This window comes from Falco rusticolus, chromosome 8 (genome assembly GCF_015220075.1).
Source record: "Falco rusticolus isolate bFalRus1 chromosome 8, bFalRus1.pri, whole genome shotgun sequence".
Taxonomy (NCBI): Eukaryota; Metazoa; Chordata; class Aves; order Falconiformes; family Falconidae; genus Falco; species Falco rusticolus.
The window spans coordinates 6,569,861-6,594,672 of record NC_051194.1 but is presented as its reverse complement, the minus strand read 5'-3'; the positions used below and the strand labels follow the sequence as shown (position 1 = coordinate 6,594,672).

Below are 24,812 nucleotides of genomic sequence, written 5' to 3'. Positions count from 1 at the left end.
CCTTGGAGTTGGCCATCTGCAGAAGCTACTTCATTGCCACTTACTGAACTATACTTCAGCTATATTTAGCAGGATAACTTTGACATCCAAGCAATTTTTTGAACTCCTCCCTCTCAGAACACCTTGCTTCTAAGAATACCAGGCCTTTCCCCACTGCATGGCAGTGCAGACTGGAATCCTGGTATACATGTACACACTGTTTGTGCCCTTTCCTGCTACAGTCCTCCAGATCTTGTACACAAAAAACCCAAGTCAACTTGGCCACAGTTTCACCCCAAAAATTGGAGATAATTTATTAAACTTTATCACTGACTGAAAAAAGTCACTAATGTCTCTTATAATAAGTTAATGTTCTTAACAGAAAAACCCCAAGCCATGATTACTGCATTTGCTCAGACTTAATACATTTACTTTAACAGTATGGTACTCAATAGGTTCCCCTTCACAGAAGGGAGTTTTCAACCACACCACAAGCCTCTGAATCTTCCCCACTGCTCACTCAGACAAAATAAACTCCCTGGACAGTGACTTGGCAGGCTAGCATCCTGCTTCCCGCCTCTGCAGGTCACAGCAAACATCCGTCCACCTTCATCACCAGCAACGCCAGAAGGGAGCTGGCAGCAGCTGCAGCCCAAGGCGTTCTTCCGCTGTGCTGTGGGGGCAGAGGTCTCAGCCCACCTCCTTTCAAGGAGCTGATAAAGCAACCTGGGCAGCATGAGACTTCTTTACCCCACACAGCACTGTGTGGACACAGGCAAGGCAGATAGGACATCTGACAGAGTGCTGAAATTGCACATGTGGATACAGCTCTCCCAGCACCTCCTCTGAGGATGGAACACCACACCCTGCTCGCTCTGGTGACACTGCATTCGTTTTTCCTTGAACCCACAGACAGCCTTTATGATTCTGTTCTAAGGGCAGGACAAAGAAATGCAAGTCCTTGAACAGAATGAAGCTGCTTAAAAAAAAGAAGCATCCAGGAGGACAGCACAGAAGTTTTCAGCGTCCTTCCCCTTTCCACAGCCCCCACCTTACGCAGTGGTCATACAGCCCTCCATCGAGCTTGGTTCCCCTGAGGCTCACCCAGTCAGTTCTTACCTTAACACACAGAACACACTTCACTCACTGCATGTTTCAGCTTCTAAATTATTAGTGCTTATGTGAAGGGACAGACAATTGTAGAAACTTTCTGCAGCTGAAGCATCCATGATCCTGGACCCAGGAGTGCAGTCTCCATGGAGGTTCCCCAGATACAGCTTGTTAAAGCTGCATGGCTCCTCCTCCTCCTCAACTAAAGGCTCCTCGCAGCCAATGCATACAAGACCTCTGCAAGATTTCCAAGCAGGAGTCAGTGTCCTAGACTAATCTATTCAGAACGTTTTTGGGGAAATATTAGCTTTCTGCCTTCTGTGCCTCCTCCCACATCCCCAGCCCTACCACCAATACACACAAAGAAGTCAGCAAGCAAGACTCAGAATTAAAAAACCTGTGTACTTGACCATGCATATTCCCCGTCTACCAGCAGTGCCTCTCCCTTCTCCACTCACCAGTTATAGGGAGGGCAACATTTCACACCGTTGAACAGCAGGTCTGTCACCCACCTGGGGAGGCAGCTGCCACCTTCACCAAGGCAGGTGACAGACCCATGCTCACAGCAGCCATCATGACACTACGGAAGCACACAGCTCTTTGGTCATTAATAGCAGTCAAAGCCACCAGCATCACATCTCCAACCTGTAAAAATAAACTCTTAAGCCAGATAGCTGCCCAAACCTTGCAGAAGCTGGCCCAGCCCACCCATCCACACAACCGGGGACAAACCAACAAGATGTTTTGTTACTCAGCAACCTCTATCATCCTCCTGCTTCCCCTCTTCATCCTCCTCTGTTTCCGTTTTAATCTGAGCCACTCCGAGCCGGTACAGAGCATCACGAATTACCACCTCCCCAGGCTGGCAGCTCTGTACAATCTCCTGGATCTGCCGATTCACAATTTCCCTGCTGGTGAGGAAGTCAATGAGACGGTTGTAGAGGTAATAGTGTGTGGCATTGTCGAAGGTGATGGGCCTTTGGCGGATGTTGCTAGTTTTGCTGTCATTGATAGCAGCAATGATGGCGCTGTAAGGCTCCAGCTCTCGGCACAGGGAGATGCAGTGATGCCGAGCTGTTGGATCTTGGTGGCTGTTCTGCTCCAAACCCATGTGAACAATCCGGCGTGCTGATGACTTGGTGATTGGGTGCTGAACAGAGTGCTCTGCCACAGTCATGTCTACGCTGTAGTGCTGGTCTAGCAGTTCAGGGCAGGACACATACTGGGAGAGAGAGAGAGAGAGAGACACAGACCAGGTAGAACGAGAAGCAACTTTCCCACAACTAAGACGATGATGACAAAATTACTGCTTGGCTGAACTCCAGCCAGCACTGCGACACACGACAGAGGGAGGGCTAACTGGCTCAGGCTTCCCCTAAATGCCACAAAGGTGGTGCTGTACACTCCCTCCTCACTTGTACGCCCCCAGAGATAATCCCAAGGCACTACAACCCTCTTCCTCTCCCATTTCTCAAATAATAGCTGCAGTTTGAGAGAATTGAGTTGCTGTGTCAAAATAAGCAACACACTCCAAAGTTCACGATTTGAACTGTTACAATGCACCTCCAGCACAGCGCTTCCTATTACAGAGCATGAACCTAACACAATACCCCAAGCAACATGAAAAGCTTTCCACTATGCTCAGAAGCTACACACTGGCAAAGCTGTGAATCAGGAGATGCTCAGTAGGTCAAATTATCTTGAGGCACAATGCATGTTACACATAATTTTGTTAAAAAATATTTACTTATTTTAAATCTCACTTGAAACTTTTCCATATCGGACAGGCATAGCAGAGTGCAAAGGTGGGCACAACTTACTGTTGGAGGATCCATGGGGTCAGAGAAGCAGCCCTGGTTTTTCCCCCACATCTGGGAAGTCAGGCCAGGACAGCAGATGTCTGCACACAGTGCCACTGAAGAGGCTGTATCAACAACATACACTGGAGGCCAGTGACGTGAGGAAACCAACAAGTCCACGTGATCCCGGGCATTTTCTGCTCTTACTATGTACTTTGAGCCACACACAACCTGGAAAGAAAAGGATTAAGACCAAACATTACAGTAACACTGAAAGCTTATGGAAAAAAAACTCAGTCTTAAAAAAAAAATAAATTCAAGCTTCCTTTCAGGTATTCCAGACAATGCAGTAACCACACAGCTACGTTCTCTAAAGATACTCTGTTTCCTCCTCATACATGTTCACATTATCTCGTTCAGGTAGAGGTGATTTTCAATTCCACCTCAGCAGCAACATCAAAACTGGGCTTCAGATCACTAGTCAGTCTTGAAATATCCTGCAGGACCGCTCCTACTCCAAGCCCCCAAGGCACTGTGTTTCATTCCCAAGGCTCAGAGAGGCCCACTCCACTGCTTCGATTTAATGAGGGAGTTCCACACTGGTAAGTCAGGTAGTCGTCAATAGCAAGGTAAGATTGTTGACTCCACCTGCCCTTACCTGGTGTGGACAAACTTTGTAGATCTTCCCTCCTGTGTGATGAGTAGAGGCTGGTGTGATGCTTGTCCCATTCTGTACAAACTCGTAGAGAGCCAGGAGGGAGTAGCAGAGCTCATCCTAGAAAAGACAGGCCCAGAGAAAGTCTGTATGTGGCTAAAAGTAACGGACTCCTCCAGAGAGGGAGAATGCTGCAGGCAAGGTCACCTAAATCCTAATTTGCACTTCATCCAATAACTTCCTAATCCCACCCTCAGCACCATGAGGATGACAAGCAATTACACGATGCTGAGCCTGTGACAAGGTAATTACAGGCTTCCTTTCTTCTAGCCCACAAAGGTTCAATTTATTTCACCATGTGTAAGTTACCCTATAATCTGCAGGCACTCGCTTCAAAACCACCCCTGCCCTTAGTGTAGTCAGATGAGACGTTAATTATCTAGGATGGCAAGTGTGAACGAGGGAAAGTCAGGGAGGAACAGCTCCACTCCTGCGGGCCTTGAATGTGGGCAAACAAGCCATTACCTTTGTATCTGAAGCCTTCCAGGGGATGCCACACTGTGTTAGAAAGCCCTGCAGCTCTTCCTCACTGTAAGAACTGATCAGCTCAAGCCTGAAGATTTCTTCCTGAAGGAGCCTCACCAAGGCACTCCCATTACCTGCAAAGGCAGGAAACAAGTCTCAGCACTCATTCTCAGGAAGGGAAGTCACCAAAATATTTTTTTCTGAAAACTACAGAAGCAGAGACTGCACAACCAACTGTTGGCAAGAGAAAGCCACGAACAGTCCTATTTCACAAGTGCGTCACAGCCCACACTTCTCCGCAACCCTCTGCTAGTGAGGTCACCAGACTGAACCCAGCAGAGCTGGAGACTCCATGAGCACTTAACTTGTCTGCCCTGTTGTTTGTAACCTTCAAATGACTGGTTGGACTGACATGAGGATAAACAAGTGACAGAAGAGCACAGAGCAATGTGACTGCAGCCTCCCGACTGCAGCTCCAGGCTTACCCTTCACATCTCCTCCCTGGTTCTTTCTCTGGAGCTCCACTTCCACAAAAGCCCCTGTAGCCCTTCTGCAGTTCAGCTCATCAATACCTGCAGCCCTGTCTGCAAAGCCAACTCATATACTCGTTCAGCTTGCAAAGCCAGTTTTCCTTCTTATACCTCATACTCGAACTGTCAAGGGAACCAGGTGCTAACTAAATTTAGCTCTCTCATATCTGAGCTTATTCATCTCATGGTTTCTTGTTACATGCAGTCAGTGCTCTGGATATACTGAATGGTGACAACAGAACTAGCACATCCATCTCCTACTCTTTTGACAAGTTCTGCAAGAACTTAAACACCCTTTTTTGAGATCGTGGTACTGAGATACCAAGCACTGTCTGCAGCTTTCACAGTCCAAGTATCAGTCTAATACGAAACAAATACTGGCTGGCATTCAAGTTGTGCATGCATCCTTCTGCAATCAGACCATATCTCATTTGGGGTGCAGTGCTCTCATGTCCCCCATGTCTCAAATGCATCAGAGCACACCAGTGCATTCAAGCTTCACTGGGCAGGCCAAAGCTCAAGCTATAAGTATCCTGAGAACAGCTGAACTCACACCAGTGTTCTTGCCCTCTCTCAGCAAATTCAAGAGTCACACAACGATCAATTCTCAACTCTAAACATCACACTAAAAGACTGAAGTCTCCACCACATTAAGTACTCTCCCTTAATAAGCACAACCTCAGCAGTTACCTGGCACTGGCTGCGCATCCAGGTTCTTGTCCTTCTCAGTATTGATCACCATAGCTCCTCTCATCAGTGGAGGGAAGAAAGGAGCAACAATAGAGGCATCAAACTTTGTGATGGGAATGCTAGAAGGAAAAGCCACCTGCTCAATCACCTCTGTCTCCATTGTGGACCAGAAGTCTTCCGCATTCACTTCACTCGATGGCAAGAATTCTGGCCAAGTAAACTAGAAAAAGCAAGAAACACACTGGTCAAATACAAGTAACTGTAATTCATTTGACAGTTCCGTGTCAGCCTCTCTCAAGGCATGAGGACTGCTACCCAGGGGAGTGCTCAGCTCAAATATAACAAGATGGCTTCAGGCTCCTAAAGTTCCCCACAATCACTTTTCATTGAGTGAGAGTCAAAACCATTTATTTGACATAAAAGACAGATATGCTGCATACTACTAGTAGGACTTTTTCCCTCGTTAGAAAAGACAGCACCTCAAGGAAACTGCTGCTGGGAAAAAAAAAAAGCTTTTGTGTCAAGGCAAGATGGCCAAGTTTAGCAACTTTCATTCCAGGTCCCAGCTGTCAGAGGCTGCTGGACAAAAGCTGTGGTCCAGGGACAGAGTATCTTGTTTTCCCCAAATCATACATCAACACCTCTAAGAGGAAGTTCAGGCATCACCACTCCAGCCACATCCTCTTGCCAGGCATCAGCAGAAAACTGCTCACAGAGGTCTCGTGTAATTACCGTGCATTATGAAGATCAGAGTCAGCAAAAGTCATTATGATCTGCTTTGAACACTAACAGGATGTGAAGCCTGTGAAAAGCCTACCTCTGTATTTTTCAGTGCCAGGACATTTTCCACATTCCTCTGGGCTATTTCCACCTTGGGGGTTATGCCACAGATTCCACAGATCATATCATTGTAATCCCGAACTGTTAGGCATTCAAAGGCCCAGTAGCCGTTGCACAGCAGTTCCTGGAGCTGAACCTGCTCATCAGGGCTCAGGCTTTTTTCTGAAAAGTAAACATGCCACTGTTAGAACTTTCACTTCCTAAAGACAGTGGAGGTAGCAGAACTCTTATATGCAGAGTAAAATCAAACCTGTCCTCCAGAGGATCATTACGAAGAACTGGTCACAGAGGTACTGTTGGGTTTAGGAAGTGATTTAACAGAAACATACCACACTACAATAGGTGAGGTTTGCCTTTTTATAACCTAACAATCAGCAGGTCACAGTTTTGCGGAAGTGTCATGGTAAAAAAACAAGAAGGACAACCCACCAGTTTGCTCCTGAACAGAGTCAAGAATATTGCCAACAGCCACTCTGGGATCCTCTCCAAGTTTAATGTGGTTTCGGATTGCAAACAGAAGATCCAAGCTCACTAGCAGCTTGTTACCCACATTGAAAAGGCCTGCAATTAAAACAAGACTGTTATTATCTGTAGGGTTCCAGATCTTCCTCACAAAGAAAGATATTCCTTACTGATAGGCAACATACTCACACAAGCATGGTTCAGAGGATTATGGAAACATGTGAGTAGTGCTTCTGGGACTGTTCCCTCTGCACATCAGCAAGATGAGCTCCTTTCACAGACTTGCCTTTACATTTAAAAAGCTACAAGGAACAGCAGCCAATCCATCTCCTCAGCTCCACGCTGCCTTGCAGGAGGCCCACGGCGACTGCCACTCACATCTCACCAGTCAACACTGAGAAACACCACTCTGCAGAGGTGTCTCTGACTACGCTCTCAGGGGCTGCCTTGCAGAACTCAACGTTTACCACTTACACAGAGGGGATCTACATCAGCGAAGCAAGGCACAGTCTTCCTCAACAAAGTATTCACACATCTTTTTCCTCACAAATACAGATTTACTTGCAGAAGCAGCAGAAGAATAGTGCAAGTCAAAAATAATTCACAACTAATACACTTGGGAAGGGAATAGGCTCTTCTGTGCAAAGACAATGCCCTGACACAGCCCCAAGGCTTCTGAAGGGTTTAGACCAGGGGTCCTCAAAATTTTTAACCAAGGGGCCGGCGCGCGGATGAAGTGGCAGGCAGTCATCTGCGGCTGCTTGGTTTCCCCCCACAACCCCCGTCGGGGGGCGGGGGGGGAGGGTTCTGTAAATACCAGGGGCCAGATTGAGGACCCTGGAGGGCTGTATCCGGCCCGCGGGCTGTAGTTTGAGGACCCCTGGTTTAGACTGTACTCATGCCTTACATTGGTATGCTTACATTTTCCTACCTGTGTAAATATCAGTGAAGCTATGGAGAGCCAGGCACTGCAGGTTCAAGCACACTTTGACCTGAGCTGTAACCACCTGTAATTTATTAGCTGTCAGCAGCCAGCACTCCTGAGGACCAGCAAGGGAACTGTAACAGACAAAAGAAAACTGAGAGAGCCAAGCCAACAGGTTTTTCAGTCCAGTCCTGCAGTAACTTAAAAAGTTCTAGTCGAATTGAGCTCATTAGTATGTCAGTGAAAGCCAGTTCACATCATTTCACAGCAGAGAAAAAAACCCTTTACATTTTAAAATGGATTCCACCGGCAAAGTCAGGTCACCGCTCACATTCTTTTAACAGCACTACAGTATCTCTCCAGCTCTACAGTATTTGAACGGTGGAGAAAATCTATGGTCCCAGCTGCTCTGTTGCTGCCCTATTGCTGTAGGACAACAAATGGTGACTAGTAACACATTCTACCTGACAGCCTGTCCCTGCACACACAAAGATTCAGAAAGGTCTGCTCCTCTACAGTACAGCTGCCGAGGAAGAAGTTCAGACAAGAAAATGCTAGTTGTGCCCTAGTGGCAGAAATATAGCCATCCACCTGAGAAAATAGGAATCAGAGTCAAAGCTAGCTCCCTCCCACTGGCAGGGGTTTAATTAGAGCCTACGCAGGCACACATGGGAGTCCCACACACAGAGCATTGCAAAGCAGCCCAGCACAGAAGCAAGGATTTACAATGTGCAGGTTGGTAAGTCACAAGTGACAGACAGGATGCAAGACAGCACTGTTCTGCAAAAATTACTGAGTATAAAAAGTACCTCTGTTGGAAAAATCTCAATTAGTACTAGCCTGACCAAAACAAACATCCATCATTGGTATCAAGAAAATCTTTATCATTGAAGAAAGAAACACAACACAAAACTTCCCAACATTTTGCTGTGAGAAACATTTTAGCTTATGCTTTCAGCAACAGGAGGATGTTTGGCAAACCCAGTGAGAAGATATCCTACAGGCTTTTATAAAAGTCTAATTAAGGTAATCTAGCCTATACAGTGGTAGTTTCTGAAAGTCCTTCAGGTTTCAATTTGGATATTTGTTCAAAAATAGGATTCACTCAAGCCCACACTAAGCCATGAAAAGAACGAAAACACCATAAGCATCCACACAGGAAATATTCAGATCAGGAAGAGAGAAAAAAGGGAGATCACATAATGCACATTTACAATCCCACAAGTTTGCCTCTGTCAGCCTCAAAACATCAGAATGGAAAACAAAGAAGGGATGACTAACAAAAAGACTCTGTTTCAAGAAAAAAAATACTAGACTTAGCAGTCACTCTTTGATCAAGCTCTCCTGCTAACAGAAATGGTAACTATGACAAACTACACTGCACAGGAGAAACAGAATCAGCTTACTGCTAAGCAGCTAAACCCTTTTCACACACATGTAGCTTATTCATTGTCACTTACACCAGCTTCAGCACTGACGCTAAAGCAAATATTATTTCAGGCACGCTTCTAACATAGAATACCAACACGAGGTTGAAAGAGTCACAAGTCTAAAACAGAATCTTACTTCTGTCCCCCTTTGAACAATGGGCTGTTACAGAGGAGGCACTGCGCAGATGGAGACTCATAGTAGTTTGACCAGGAGGTCTGCTCTATGGTGACTGTCTCCTCACTCACGTTGGACAGGATGAGACGCGAGCTGTTGAGTTCATGGATGAGCGTGAAGACCTCAGCCAGTTCCGATTCGTTCTCTGGGATCTGCATTACCTTGCGCAGCAGCTGCAGGGTGGATTGACGCTGGATCTCTTTCTGGGATGGGGTTAGGGGCTCGCTGGTGTTCAGCACATCAGACTGACCCGGAGTGACCTCCTAGAAAGCAAGTAGAACACTCACATACTCAACTAGGCAAGCATGGGGATGAAATACTGAGAAGCCCAAAGTCATAAAAGGCAGCAGAAACACAGTAACATATGTACCCAGCAGACTTGACTTCTACTCCACTGATCAATCCTTGACTCCAGACAGTAGCGTCAAGCCTAAGTTACTTCACCAAAAATACTTTATTACAGCCCAGCCTTTCAGGAACTCCTATTATAGTGCTAGACCATCACAGATTTGCCATTAAACTGGACTGTTAGTGCAGGGACTGAAGTTCAACAAGGTGAGGACAACCACCAACAGGAACATAAACACCTCAATAATCCTGGAAAACATCACTGCCTTTTCTCCACAGGTTATCAGGCACATTCTCTTGTATAACATGATCAGCCAGCCATGGGAGCCTGCACACCTCTCCAGAAGCTACAGGAAACAAGCACTAAATGAGAACTAGGTGCTGTGATATAGAGAGTACACTAATAAATTAGAATTGATCAGCTATAGTCCTTTGACACCCCCTGCCCCAACACATAGGCGATCAAGTGTCATGGTTTAACCTGGCAGGTAGCTAAACACCACACAACCACTGCCTCACATACCTCTCCCCATGGGATAGGACAGAGAATCTCAAAAAGAAAAAAAAAGTAAAATTCATGAGTTGAGATAAAGACAGTTTAATTGAAAAGGAAGGAAAAGAATACTAACAATAAAAGAATTAGAATATATAAAACAAATAATGAGCAATACAATTGCTCACCACCAGCTGACCGATGCCTAACCAATTCCTGAGCAGAAACCCCCAGCCAGCTTTCCCCCTAGTTTATACACCGAGCATGACATCATATGGTATGGTGTATCCCTTTGGCCAGTTTGGGTCAGCTGTCCTCTCTGTGTCTCCTCCCAACTTCTTGTGCCCCCCAGCCTTCTTGCTGGCAGGGCAGTAATAAGAAGCTGAAGACTTCTTGACCGTTACTTAGCACGCTGATGTTTTAGTTGTTGCTATCAACATTATTCTCATCCTAAATCCAAAACACAGCACTACACCAGCTACTGGGAAGAAAATTAACTCTATCCCAGCCAAAGCCAGGACATCAAGACAAAACACACAAGCACAGGAAAGCCAAAGTCTAGGCGGCTCAGAAGAATAGCAAGAATGCAAACAGGCTTATCTGTTTAATCACTTAAACTCTTCTGCCAATATTTCAACCTGTTTTTCTGTCTAGTCTAACAGCGAGATAAATGATCGGTCCAAAGCCCAGAGAAAACAATGAACTGTGTGATAGGAATGTTAAACACATCTAGAACCAGAAAATAAGAAAAAACTAAATGAGGAAGAGACAAGCCACATGCCTCTCAAAATGCAAGCTGAGCCAAGCATGCTGCTGTTCCTTACACAGCTGCTTACGTGTACTTCACACAGGCTGTTTCAGTTTGTTTGGTTTTTTTTAAAAAAAAAAAAAAACACTACACAAAGTTATGTTCTTCAAAATAAAACAGAGCAAGTGGAAGAGTCATATTACCACACAGACTGAAACGCAGTCTGCCTGTATGCTGAGTGGCCATTTCAGCTAAGGACAGGACAACTCTTTTTTTTTTTTTTTAATTTCACAAACAAAACAATTCCATATGAGAAAAGCTAACCTTTGAAACTTCAAATGCAAAAAAGAAAACCCAAACAAATGAAACCCAGAAGTCTGTATTTACATCCATGCAGATCACCAGATAACTGAAAAACATCTTTCTACAACAGAAACAAAATACATCCAGAAATAAATTCAGGCTGGAAGTAGAGCTGCACTACAAACTCCTAAAAATAGGAAGCTCTAATTAAGATGCACTAACTTAATTGACATTAGCTACAACCTGGTCACAAAGCAGAGCACATTGGAAGCTTCCTGGATGAAGTCTGAAGGTCAACAAAGCTGACACAACAAATGTGTCTTCAGGGGTGATCTCCCCAGTATACACCGACACGCCGTAAGCATTTTTAAGCTACAGAGACATCCAGTGGTAGAACTGAGCGCACTCAGTCTCATTCTCAGCCTGAAGCACCATTGTTGCAGCAGTTGGAATAGCACAAACATCAACACAAGTATCTTCAATAGGACACTACTCTGTTAGGAAAGCTTACCATCATGAAAAAAGATTATGTTCCCATGGGCATTTGCAAACTAAGGTCCCTCCCTGCCAATCCCCACAATAGCCATTTGATAAAACAAACTATTCCGAACCTTACCAGGGATTTTGCCGTTTTCTCAGTTCTATCTTTGGCAAGATTGTATCCGCAGCTTGGACAGATTCGTGGCTTGTGTCTGTTTGTATACACGTAACTACAAGAGGGGTTCTTGCATTTCCCTCTGCCACGTGATGTTGCCAATCCCAAATCCTGAATGACACAGAAAAAAAATACCGTTTGCCGACCCTGACTTTCAGATGTCTTAGACTTCTAATGGTCAGACACAATCTTAAAGGTCCTTTCCAATCTAAATGATTCTATGCCAACAAGATTCTAGAAAAGTCTGCTTGAATATCACATGTTTTTTCACCACTTTGTAACACCTTGTTTAAAGGTCAAATAGCAGGCGCTGTCACTTTGCACAGAGCACTTTAACTAGCACTTGAACATTTTGGGGCCACCTCCAGAGACCAGAAACACACATTAAATTCATTCAGAAACCACTGATCATCCCCACTGAACTCAAGAGGGGATGGAGATTACACTAAGACATGGAAGAAAAAAACCTGGTTCTTAACAAGGCCCCAGACAGGACTGCAACACAGTACAGTCACCCTGGATTAGGTCAACAGGTGACATACAAACTACAGATCATCTCACATTTAATACGAGATACATTTCTGCAAGTCAGTAAAACAGAAGTCACAGAACAGTCTCACCCCAGACATGACACTCCCTACCGTGTAAATCAGAGCAACTGCAAGATTCTCACCAAAGTTACGGTGCAGCTGTACTTGTAGGAAGGGAATATGTCTGGTTTGACCTCCACTACTTTCACCTGAGATGCCCTGCTGGTCAAAGCACTGTGGAGCTAGAGATTGAAAGCAGAAAAAGCAACACCCATAAGACACCTACTACTAAATACACACATCCTGTAAGCCTGTAAGCAATAACTATTAGCAATCCCCCCCCCCCCCCCCAAATCAATTAATGTTCATTTAATATTAGAGGACTACAACACACTGTTTTGCATACTAAGGCATTACAATTCAAACAGAAGCATTTCAGCACCTTGGCATACTCAGTCATATTTCACAGGTGAAAGACTCAGTACTGCACCTCAGGTTATCAAAACACTAGTAGATCCTCAGAACATCCTCTGGAAGTAGCTGAGGGGTTCTCAAAGCAGCCAGCAGAAAGGTTGTCCAACAGCACCTCCCAGTTCAGTTCCTACACTCACCCATCTAGCATTCATGCTACTTCTGAGCCATATCATACAAACTGTCAGTCACAGATTTTATCACCATAAAGCTGCTACATTTTAATGTTCTATTTCTCACCACTCAGGTCATATCCCTCATCCTGTGGGGAAAAAAAACACCCAGGAAAATAATATACATTTGAAGAACAAACCATAGGTACCTTTCGCTCCTCTGCACTTGGTGGCTGCAGAATTGACTGGCCCAATTGTTTCAGCGTACTGGGCTTCAAGCCTGATGTTCTCACAGGGGAATGCTTGTCTTGAAGAAGGAAAGGGATGCAGCAAGTTAGGAGAAAACAGGTCCTGTTTCGTCCTGACATCTTTGGTAAATGCCACCATAGTCATGTGGGATTTTTTTTTTCTCTGAACTTGAGATGACCCAAGTAAGTGTTTCATGGGCGATTTACTCTCAGTTAGAGAGCAAGAAGAGTTTTTTTCTTAGCATAGGCCACTGTCCCCCTCCAGACATAACCTATTACTTGACAGAGACCACTTCAACATAGCGAGGAAAGACAACCGCTCCCAAACCCTACCAGAGTATACTGCTTTTACCGGTATTCGCAAAGGCCTGTCTGTTGCTAGGCTGCTCAGTGCTGGCTTCTCTCCCCACGCCGGCTGGTGCGGGCAGAATGGCTCGCATGGGTCTCGCTGCAGCCAGCAAGGAGGGCTTGGGTCTTGGTTTACTCTTTACTTCTTGTCCTTTGTGTGCGGCAGCTGGAGCATCGATTCTGAAAGACAAGAGCTACAATTGGAAAAATATTCCATTGATTCCCCCTCAGTTTCAATTTTCTTCTCTTCCCTGAACTGTGCTTTATTAGCACAATAATCACAGCTATTACAGTAGAAAGATGAAAAAGTGCTAAAGATACATCTGCCCTGTGACTACAAATTAATTGTCACTTAAAAAAAATTAGCTCTGATGGACAAAATCTCAAAGGAACAATCCTGAACTGGCACAAAACAGACAGCAAACAGAACAGGTCTTACTGGAAACACTGCCAACAGCCTTCAATTTCTTGGATTAGCCTCATCAGCACACAACAGACATCATACACTCCCCTAACATATGGAAAACTGACTCACCCCGTTGGTTTTTTCGCAGAGGCATTTGGACTCAGCATCTCGGAAGATGGTGGGATCCCCAGCCCTACGCTCTCTTTTTCTGCCTGCTCTGAAGAACAGTCTCCTAGCCTTTGGCTTTCTTGACCCAGCATCACTCCAACAGCACTCCGTTTGTCTTCAGCAGGCACATTGTTCGCAAGAATGTGAGCCTCAGAGATGATCACTTCCTCCCACTCCATCTCCTGCATTTGCCCTCCAACAGGCACAGCATTCAGCAGCTGGCTGACAGCTTCAGAGCTTTCCAAGGCCGACTTGGAGGTACTCTCACTAACAGCTGCTGGTTCTATAAATGCTGACTGTTGACCTCTTTTAGCTGCTGGAGTTTTAAGAGAGGTGCCTGAATTTGGCTCAGATTTGCTTTTTGGTTGCTTTTCCTGGAAACAAAGAGATAGTCACATTTCAGAGCTTTAGGCTTTCACAGATAAGTAAGCTCCCTTCACATATGCCAGGTTTGCCATGGCCTATTTAATGCTGGATCAAAACAGCAAAATTCTAAGTATTTAAGCAATGAATTGTACAAGAGCAGGAAGACATCATCTCCTACTACAGCAAAGTCCCTGTTAACATTTTATCTAGCCTCCTGGCCCTTCATGTATTATTTTTAGACACTGTTTACTTTGAAGAATCAGTCTTTCTCAAACTCCCTCAAGTACCGTCGTTAGCATCAACTCAAACTCACCCACTACCCTCTGTAAGAAGGACCCACCTCCTACACTCCCCTTGCATAGCTTCAGCTCTCTCACACCGTCTGTTCTTCCACACTATTCAGGAACCAAAGGGAGCTAGATAGAGAACTTGCAACTTTTGGATACATGCATTCAGAAAAACATGCACTTGGCAAGTCAGGAAACAGAGGATTACTCAGGAAGGCTTTTTGACTTTTAAGAAAAGTGTTACCTTCAAGACTAAGGCTACAGAAGGCATGAATTGAGGTCAATAAAAGCATGATGCAACACTGGATTGGTAACATGCAAGAAGGTATCAGAAATGGAACCAAGAGTTTCTGGCACAATAAACACATTAATTCTAAGCTCTCTATAGAGTTCAATCTCAGAAGGATAATCTAGACTTTTAAAAACAGACATAACCAAGTCCCTTCCTTTCTACAAAACAGGAAGGTATGTATATATTTAGTTTCGGTTCTACTGATGTTATTACTGGTTAAAATAAAACTGCTGGTGCATGTTTTTCCCCAAGGCATGACACCATAAAAACAAGTGGAACTGTTTATGCAAATGTGTTCCCAGAAGAGCAGAAGAAAATGGGAAGACAGAAAGAAAGCTCCTCTAAAACCTTTCAGTTCTAATTAACGTAGGATTTAACAGGAGCAGGCATGCCATACTCTGGTAGAAACATGTTTTTGCAGTTAGCCATCTACCTACTTCAGCAGGTTTACAGAACAAAAACTAAGACACCATCATCACTATTTGTATCCTACCACGCAGAAAAGCCAGCCATCAGCTCAGACACTACAGAGTTTGTAAACTGCCTGAAAAAGTTCTTGCCCCTAAACATTTAACGGATCTAGACACAGAACTATGAAGGTTCAGAACAAATCCACATAAAGCCACTGAATGTCAGTGCAAATTTTCATATTGAAAACATCCTTTAACTTGTGCTTGAGAAGCTGTTTCAGACAAATGTAATAAACACACAGCTGTTCAGAGCAGATTAATTACCATGACATTGCCAAGGTCTAAGGAACAACTGTTTTTTGCTGTATACAACTAGTAAAAATGCCAATAACTTAAGCAAAATAGGTATTGTGTGGAGAAAGACTTTTCCACTCAATTTCACAACTCCACCAACAGCTGGGAATTTCCTTACAGTCAAAGGTCACAACATAATGAATGATCAGACACATGGCCATGAGCCAACAGCACTTCAGCTTCTACTAGATCAACTTCATTACCTAGCTCCCAAAGGATCACACACCTACTATAGTTGAGAATTATTCCTTCTTTCTGCTGAAAAACCAATGTTGAAAGACCACAGGAAATCTCCACTTGTAGAAGAACTTCAAACAGATAAATTACCACAAAACAAATAGTTCAACCAAGTTCCTGAGCTTAGGTAGAGCTGCAGCAGGAAGAACAGGCAATGCCTCCCAGCCACAGGAACTATAATGCAGGCAGAGTGTATCCTCTCAATGACAGAGAGTTACTGAATGCAGCCCCATCTGTTCTGACACCGTTGCAAGTGACGTCTTTACCCAAGGTGTGGTGATTTCAGGTCTGTCTCACCTTGGTCAAGTGTCCTCTTCAATGGTACTTGCCCCAGCACAAGCACTGGAACCTAAGTGCAGGGATCAGTTCTGGTATATCTGACCTCCTGTTCCAAATCTACAGGTCTAGAAATATCACAGGCATTCAAAGAAACAGCACTTTTCGTCTGAAAATTGGGGAAGGAAAGGCAAATTTACCTTTGGGATCCATTTCCCTCCCAGGAAGTTCCCACACGCTGGGCATTTTGGTGGCTTATGCCTGGTGACGTAAGTGAAGGAACAGCCGGGATTGGTGCAATTTCCATGTCCCCTGCGAGTATAGGTGGTTGTCTGAAACAAAAGTTGTCAAGAATTTTCCTACAGAACTGAAAAACCCACAAAGCTAGGCTCATTGTTCCCTCTTTCCTTACAAGCACAAGTGTTATTCAGCAAATCATCAGCCTTCCACTATGATTCCTTTTACTGATCAGCCCACACACACCTGGATCACCATGAGTAAGCACCATAACTACTCTAGAGTCTCAATGCTCAGTCTATACAAATCTCCAGTGTCACCAGAATTCAGATCAAATTGCAGAGTGCAGATGAACAATGCATATAACCTACTGGAGAAGCGAACCTCGCATTTACAGTGCTAGAACAGTTCTCTTATGAATAAGTCACAGTAAGATGGTATAAAAATGATTCAAACAGTAGTCCACAGTGAGGCAAGATGTGATTAATAGACTCATGTCAACAGGGTGACAAGACTTGAAGACAAGCACTCATGAAGTAGAAACAATTTTCATCCGCAATTTGTCATTGTATGCAGTGGTCAAGTACTCCTCAGTGCTTTATTGTAACTTGCAGCATCACCAGGCACTGTTTACAAAGACAGCTAAAGCAGAATCTGTCATCTTTGTCAGGACAACCACACCAACAAATTGAGGTTTTGTCAGCACAACACCACTCAATATTCTGTACTCACTCCCAAGGGAGCTGTTGTGCTATAAGTCCCTAACTAGGTACATTTTCTTCTGAAAATGCAAGTGCTCCTCTCAAAAAAATGAGACAATTTAAGTTAGGTGCTTCTCAGGAACAAAAAACTGAGATATTTCCATTCTCCCCAAGATACCTGGAAGAATATCACACTATCTGCCACTATAAATATCTGAAGCGTCTCACCAGCTAGAAGCACAGAAGACTTGGAAAACAGGATTTGATGCTAGCTTACACAACACAAGGAGCTGCAGTGCTGACTGTACAATGAAGTCCTACAGTGACTACAGAAATACAGGCGGATGGAGTGGTTAGATTAGAGAAATAATATTGTTCTTCCTCATGCAATGGGCTGCAAAACTTTTTATGTGGGTTCTCAAAACATTAGGTCAGTAGTCCTGTCACGTGGCCAAAGCAACAGCCATTCGTAAGACTCGGGAGCTCATGTTTTCCTGTCATAAGAGCAGATTCTTGCCCATGAAAGGATGGACTCTGGCATTTTATGAGACAAACAGCATCCAAGTAGAGGACATACATGGCTACACAGACCCTGAAAAGAGCAACATGGAAACTGCTACTGGCCAGATGTGCTGCAATAGCATTATTTACTCTATCTGCTTCCAAGAACTCCTTGAGAAAGGTGGCAGCAGAAACAGGCTCCAGTAAGACACTCTAGGAAGTCAGAGACCCTATTAGCACACACAAGGCATAACACCAGGGACAAGAAATTTACAGGAGGACTCCAAATTGGATTATCTTTAAGAACTGAACCATGATTAAACCCTTCCTACTGTAGCACCTTTATGACAAACCTACGGTAGTATAGTCATGCCTTTCTATCACAGAAGACTGGATTTCTTACCAATTTAATTGATGCTGGGTTCTCCACAACAGAATGAGCTGGCAAAGGTAACATAATAAACTGCGTAGCAGGTGCAGAGGAACTACTCTCTTCAGTATCCTAAAATGAAGACAAAGGGAAAATACTTGCAGAAAACAAGAGACATTATGACCTGTGTCCCACCCTCTCATGAACACTGCTATTGAAGACATGTCTTAAGGACTGATGAGACCAGAAAACAGGAAAGAGCAGTGATCATTTCAAAAGCAATGGCCTTACCAGGTCTACTCTGGAAACAACCAAACTGTTCACAGCTTGAAATTGTAAACAGCAGATCCGATTCTTTACAGAGTAGTTTTCTATAATCAATCCCTAACAGCTCAACTTAAAAGGACTGCCTTCTACCCCTCTGCAACTGAGAAGACAGCGATCAGGAACACAGAGGTAACATTTTTTCCTCCCCAAAATTTTGCAGTCCAACAGCAGAACCCACCTCAAGTATTGTTATAAGAAACAATTAAAAAACCTCAAGCAGTCATCTTACAACACAAGCAATATCAGCATATGGCAGAGTGCACCTGCAAGCAGACACTGTAATCACCGAGTTACAAAAGTTGCTGTTTCCCTCACCACTGAGCGTAAGCACACTGGGCAACAGAGGATCTACTGCAGCCATCAAGGATCTTAAGCAAAGTATGTTAAACAGGACTCAGGTGAGACTCTGGAAGGAGCCCAAGTCTCACTAGAAAAACTTACCCTCACCACAGTCACCACAGACACACCGTCTGAAACCTGAGGACGGGCCACAGCAATGCTCCCGTTGGAGACATCTGTGGAGCCACTGACTAGAGTCTCTTCAATAACTACCCGAGCTGCCTGATAGGGTTGCCCTTCTATTTCCAAAGAAGCCTCATCCAAGAGGATATCTCCAGCCACTTTCTCTGTCACCGGCCCAACATAGTGAGAGAGAACCTCTGACGCAACCGCTTCTTCCACAGCATCTGGCTGACCAAAGGAAGCAGTCTCTTCTGCTAGTCCTTCAATGGCGATGCATTGCTCAGAAATGCCAACATGGCTCGAGTCCACAGGAAGGACAGCATCACGGGAGACATTTGTGATGTTAGTGGAAGCTGTTAAACCTTCGGGTGCTGCCTGACCCTGTGTCACGCACCGTTCCAGTGACTGCCTGCTCCTGTCTTCTTGAAGAGTGGTTTTGGGAATAATTATATAATCTGAGCGAGGAAGAATCTTACGGAAACCTGGAATGTCTGGAACTACTGCAGTTCGAGTGGACACCTTGGAGTTCTGTTGGCAAAATCAGAGTATGGAATAAATGAATATGAGAAAAGGAACAGATTCAGTTCTCAGTCGTACTATTTTAGTGCCCAAAGTTCAAACAGTTTCCTGACACAGTCTGCTGGGAATTTCTCCACCTGGCAGAGCCTGTAGAATCCCTCCCAGCCCTGGTTTTACACTTTACCATCAATCAAACTTTACCACCCTGATGAAATGGCACAAAAATAACTACCATTCCCATCAGCAGGTACTAGACATATCGATCTTGAATTTCAAAACATTATCCCTCGACTGAACAGAAGGCAAAAACAAGGGGCAGTGGCCTCGCACACTGCTTCTTTGTAGGCTGTTGTAAGCAGAAATACAAACTGGAATCTGCAGTTAAATGATTCTCCCACACACAGTGCTGTGTAAGCAGTTAAATGCCTCTTCACATGGCAAAGAACTGCCAGAAAGATGACTTACTGGATCCAATCCCTCTTTCTCTAGCTTGGCTTTCTCCAAGTAATAGCTTTTTTCAGCCACGCTGAGCAACCTCCAGCTCTCACTGATCTTTTTGTTGATTTCAGATTGAGGGAGGTGTGGGAGCTCTTGCTGTACTTTCAAGTAAATATCATAATAGTAGAGGAGGTAAGCAGATCTGAAACAACCACAAAACAGAATATTAACTCCATTCTACATAAACTCCTTTGGACAAAGAAATCCACAATGTTAATGTTCATCTCAAGGTCAGATGACAAGCACATTACATCCAGTTCTACTTCTAAATGAATTTTTTAATCAAATGAAAACGAAGATACTGAGGAGAACCTCTGAAGCAAGCAAAAAGAACCTAAGGTAAATTATTCTGGAGGATACAAACTCCAGCACTGGTAGTACCTGTAGAAACAAGGATGTCAGAGCAGCCCCAAAGGGTCAAATTAATGTTTTATATCTCTGATGTTTTACATCATGGAGTATTCCAAGTGTACTGCAAAGCTCAGTCTCATCAGAAACAAGGAAAACTGCTCCCATACCCTACACAGGAGCTAAATGAAGACAGAAGGAACTTACCTAGGCTTTTTGGCTTTTTCTCCATGATCACCAGTACTTTTATATTTCTTTTTCTTCTTAGATGGCACCGGTGATGCGTAAGTGTAAGTGCCTTCTATTTCCTCCATTACCACAGTTACTTCAGTGCCATCATATGGAGCCTCCATTGCTAAAAATACATATTTTATGTTACACACTTGCCAAGTTATACATTTCTCCCAGCAAAAATGGCTCTTAATCATCTTTGTAAACCGACAGCATCATTGGCATGTAAGTTTGACTTTAATTAACCAATATAATTACATGTTAGCTATTTATCTATTTTCAGACAAAACCATCTTTATTACTATGACCTCAATACCGTCAGCTCCCTGCAAACATGCTGCATCTGCACGCAAAAGCTGCCATTCCCCAGGAACCTCTCGGATAAGTTTGGTAACCCAGAACAAGCCTTACGCCCAGCAAGCAGGTGTCCAGCTACAAGGTATCACAGCCACACTCACAAAAGCAAGGCCAGAGGCTGAATAAACACGGAAACCTCATAATCCTCTTACTTACCACATCTCTGGGGCTCCTCGCTTAGCGCCCGGGGTGCTGGGCGGCAGAGAGCACACCAGACGCCTCAGTAGATAAACAACAACACTACCTGTGCTCGCGGGCGGCCCACGCACGACCCGCACCTCGGCCCAATCAGCCTCTAACCCCAGGCAAGCCAAAGCCCTTTAAACCGAGGTCCTGTCCCCTCCACAGCGCCCGAGGTGAAGCGGGGCGGCGGGGCCGCCTCCGGCCCCGGTGAACCTGCCCCCCCTCCCCTCCCCTCCCCTCCCCTCCCCTCCCCTCCCTCCCTCCCTCACCGGGCAGCACCGGGGATGAGCGGCCGGACAGGCAGCGAGCTGCGGTCACGTCCCAGCCGGGGCGCAGCGGCGCGGAGGAGGCAGCGCCGGAGCTACGGGCCAGCTGCATAGAGGAGAGCGGGCGGGCGGGCTAGGCGGAGCGGGCCGCCCCGGCATGCTGGGCCGGCTGCCAGACCGGGCCCGGGCCGCGCGTCAGGGGCGGGACAGCACCGGGCCCCTCGCTTCGGCGGCTGCTCGCCACCGCCGGAAATGCTGCCCGCAACAGCATCCGGGTCACGGCGTGACGGCCGAGGGGGCGGGGCCGGGACGGGTTGGGCGGGGCCGGGACGGGTTGGGCGGGGCCGGGACGGGTTGGGCGGGGCCGGGACGGGTTGGGCGGGGCCGGGACGGGTTGGGCGGGGCCGGGACGGGTTGGGCGGGGCCGGGACGGGTTGGGCGGGAGCAGCGCGCGGCCGCCCCGGGCGGGTTGGCGGGAGCGGCGGCGCGCGCTCCCTCTTCCCGCCGATTCTCCTCAGGGCGGCGCGCGCGGCCGGGCACCGCGCGTTTAGAAAGGTCCCGGGCCGCTGTTAGCGAGGACTGCGCTCCGCAGGGCAGCATCGTGTCCCTGCCTTCTTCACCGGCGCTGGGCAGGCTTTCGGTCTGGCTTCCCACAGCTTTTCTCCCGGAGCACAGGGTAGAGGTCCAGCCCTTCCCCTCGTGAAGCAGGGAGGCAGCAGGACGAAGCCGTGCTCCTCAGCTTTGACCCTGTCAGCCCACCAATGCAGTCAGCCCACTTCCCGGTGTTGAGGCAGATGAAGTGGCAACCTGATATTTAGATCCAGCTGAAAAAAAATATTTTTTTCCACCAGAGAAAGCTCGGTGCCACTCAGCTGAGGGGTGGTTGTTCCACAGCCAGCTGATTGGGAAGCCACCCCGGCACAGGTCCCAGCAGGAAATGTGCCTGTGGGTGCAAGACCCACCCCAGGTATGTCTTTGAGTCCCAGCATTTCTTTTATCAACATTTTTCTCAGAGTTTTGAAAAATAGAAATTTCCATACGTAACAAAGTAATTGTTTTCTCAGCTTTCATGAACGCTTAAAAAATACCGGTTTTCTCTCCAAAGAACAAATAGGGCTCTCTACCCATGTTGCCCAAAAATTAGGGTTCTTCACCCGGTGTGCAAAAGACAAATAGAAACACAGAGAGTCAAGACATATTATTTCATGTCTGCGCAGCAGGGTGCTGGGTGGTAACCCTGCAAAGCTGGCCCAACTTTTCTTGGGTGTAGGAGGTCTATATACAGTTCCACAAATGTGAATTAGTCATTGTAAAACATGACTGGCTATAACTCATTATGTAGTGTTATATACAATACACATGCCCCAGAGGGTGTGGGGGGCTACCTTTTTAAAGTCTCTGTCTCAAGGGGAGTTACTTTTACCATTATAATCATATTATAATGAGGAAAAGTTATTTTGGAGTAGCTTATTTCAGCAACTGGTGGGTCAGCAAATGTTTCTTTTGTCTTAATTCCACAACGTTGAATCTTCAGAGTCACTGTATCTGGGTCCTGTTAGCCTTATCAGTTCCTGGCATTACTTCGCAATCCTCTTTCTGGCTGTTTAGCATCAACTCCCCACTTTGAGACTTAGATATATTTTCTGATAGATGACATTATTCTTGTTTCTTTTCTTTCTTTCTTTCTTTCTTTCTTTCTTTCTTTCGTTTTGATGTCTTTGTATATCCTTTTTCTTTCTAATCTCATCGCCATTTTGTGTTGTGACTGTTGGTACAGAGACCGCATTATTAAATTTTTCATACATCCAAGAACAATGTGAAGTACCACAATAAACAATATAAGCATGATTAGATTTTGCAATAAACTCTGCAACCACGCAAAGAAAACCCTAAATTGTGGAGGATTTCATTCAACCAACCACTTTCCATACTGTTCATTAAATCAATTTGGGCTATTCGTTTCATTTGATCTAGTTGTTTATCTAGATTCTCTGTAATGTTAGGAATATGTATGCAACAGCTATAGTTTGTAAGATCTAGGAAACCACAGACTCCATGTTCATGTAGTAGAAGTCTAGTGCCAGCTGATTCTGTAAAGCTGTCTTTGAAATGGCCTGCAACAGAAAAAGAGGTCTTCCATCCCAGTTTGAGTGGCATTGGCCAACACCTCCATTTGTAAAGTTAGATTGTGTGGTATTAATGGATTCTCAAGGGTTGCAATCTGGGGTGTAAAGATTGATTCCAGTACCCAGGTAACAACAATTCCTGTACTAGGATACTGCCAAAGTTCTGGATTTGTTTCCCTTTTTGTCCTTTGCCACAAGGCAGGTCCCAAAAGTTACTTTCTCCAAAGTGGGCATAAGGTGAACAATTCTAATGTCCAGTATTGGTTCTGACCTGCAACTGGGAGATGAGTTATCCACTCACCTCCACTACTAATCCATACAGTGTGTCCTAAAGCTAAAATCCCTACCTGAGTACAATCTCTGTCTGGTCAGGTATTATTGTTCATTAAAAGAGACCAGGTATCATTCAAAGGAGTAGTATAGTTTTGACATATGCATCGTAACTGTAAAGCCTGGGCAACTGGGCCTATGCTTTGTACCTTGGGTCTGAGCTATTACAATTGTATGTCTTAGTACAATTCAAATTCTTTTTTTTGGTATTTGAGGGTGGTTTGGGCGTTATTAATACTAGGGTACACTAATTTTACCTGCAAGGGGTCCTCGGGATTTCCTTTATTTCCCTCCTATATGATACACCATTTAACTGTTTGAGCATATTCCCAGTCTTCTGTTTGTGGGGCCTCCCAGACTGGGGGAATTTGACAGCCCCATGGAGTGTTAGTGCATTGGTTTCCTGAAGGCTTATATATAAGTTCCATCACTCATGGGGCTTGGGGTTTAGTTATGTTACAGCTCATATCAGGGAGGCCTAAGGCTGGGGCTTCCATTGATTTCTTTTTAATTTCATCAAAACTGCTTCATTCTGGGGTCCATTCCAACAGCTTACCTGTACCTGTGATTGTGGTATATAAAGGTTTAGCTATTAGTCCGAAATTAGGGATCCATATGCAACAGAATCCTGCTGTTGCCAGGAATCCTTTTAGTTGTCTCTTAGTCTTTGGTGCCACAATCCAGCATAGATCCTCTTCCCTTTCTTCTCCCAATGCTCATTGTCCCTTACATACATTGAAGCCAAGATAGCAGACCTCTTCCTTTGCAATCTGAGCTTTCCTTTTCAAAGCTCAGTATCCTGCTACTCCCAAAAAGTTCAATACATTTATCATTGCTTCCATGCAGATTTGTTCCATGTCAGCTCTGATCAAAATGTCATCCACACACTGTAAAAGAGTAACTTTACCGTCTCTTCACCACTGTTCTAAATCTTTGGCCAATGCCTTACCAAATAAAGTAAGGCTGCTTTTAAAACCTTGAGGAAGAACAGTACAGCACAGCTGTGTCTTCCTGTAGAAGGGTTTTCCCGTTCAAAGGCAAAAATAGTTTGACTCTGCTTATCCACTGGAAGGCAAAAGAAACTGTTTTTCAGATCCAACACAGTAAAGTAAGCAAAGGTGTTGGGTTTGGTACAGTGGGATGTACACCTTTTGTTATTTGGTTTATTACTCTTAAATACTGT

General features: G+C 45.1%; 1 protein-coding gene across 2 annotated transcripts; it reads right to left on the bottom strand.

The window, feature by feature from the left end:
* Positions 1 to 262: 262 nt before the first annotated feature.
* Positions 263 to 21,426, bottom strand: HMGXB3 (HMG-box containing 3). 2 transcript variants are annotated; one of them, XM_037396912.1, is made up of 20 exons: positions 21,177 to 21,426; positions 20,344 to 20,491; positions 19,756 to 19,930; positions 18,751 to 19,299; positions 18,016 to 18,114; positions 16,374 to 16,505; positions 13,913 to 14,325; positions 13,382 to 13,557; positions 12,991 to 13,088; positions 12,341 to 12,439; positions 11,629 to 11,778; positions 9,082 to 9,383; positions 7,522 to 7,649; positions 6,558 to 6,689; positions 6,106 to 6,290; positions 5,289 to 5,508; positions 4,069 to 4,202; positions 3,547 to 3,663; positions 2,910 to 3,119; positions 263 to 2,311 (listed from the first exon to the last, which is right to left on the bottom strand). In XM_037396912.1, exons 1-20 carry the CDS (start codon positions 21,283 to 21,285, stop codon positions 1,841 to 1,843), a joined length of 4,047 nt encoding a protein of 1,348 aa, XP_037252809.1. In that variant the 5' UTR covers positions 21,286 to 21,426; the 3' UTR covers positions 263 to 1,840. The 2 variants fall into 2 exon arrangements, with proteins under 2 accessions (XP_037252809.1, XP_037252810.1); XM_037396913.1 differs by lacking the exon at positions 21,177 to 21,426 and adding an exon at positions 20,881 to 21,127 and having other exon boundaries at positions 1,841 to 2,311.
* Positions 21,427 to 24,812: the final 3,386 nt, after the last annotated feature.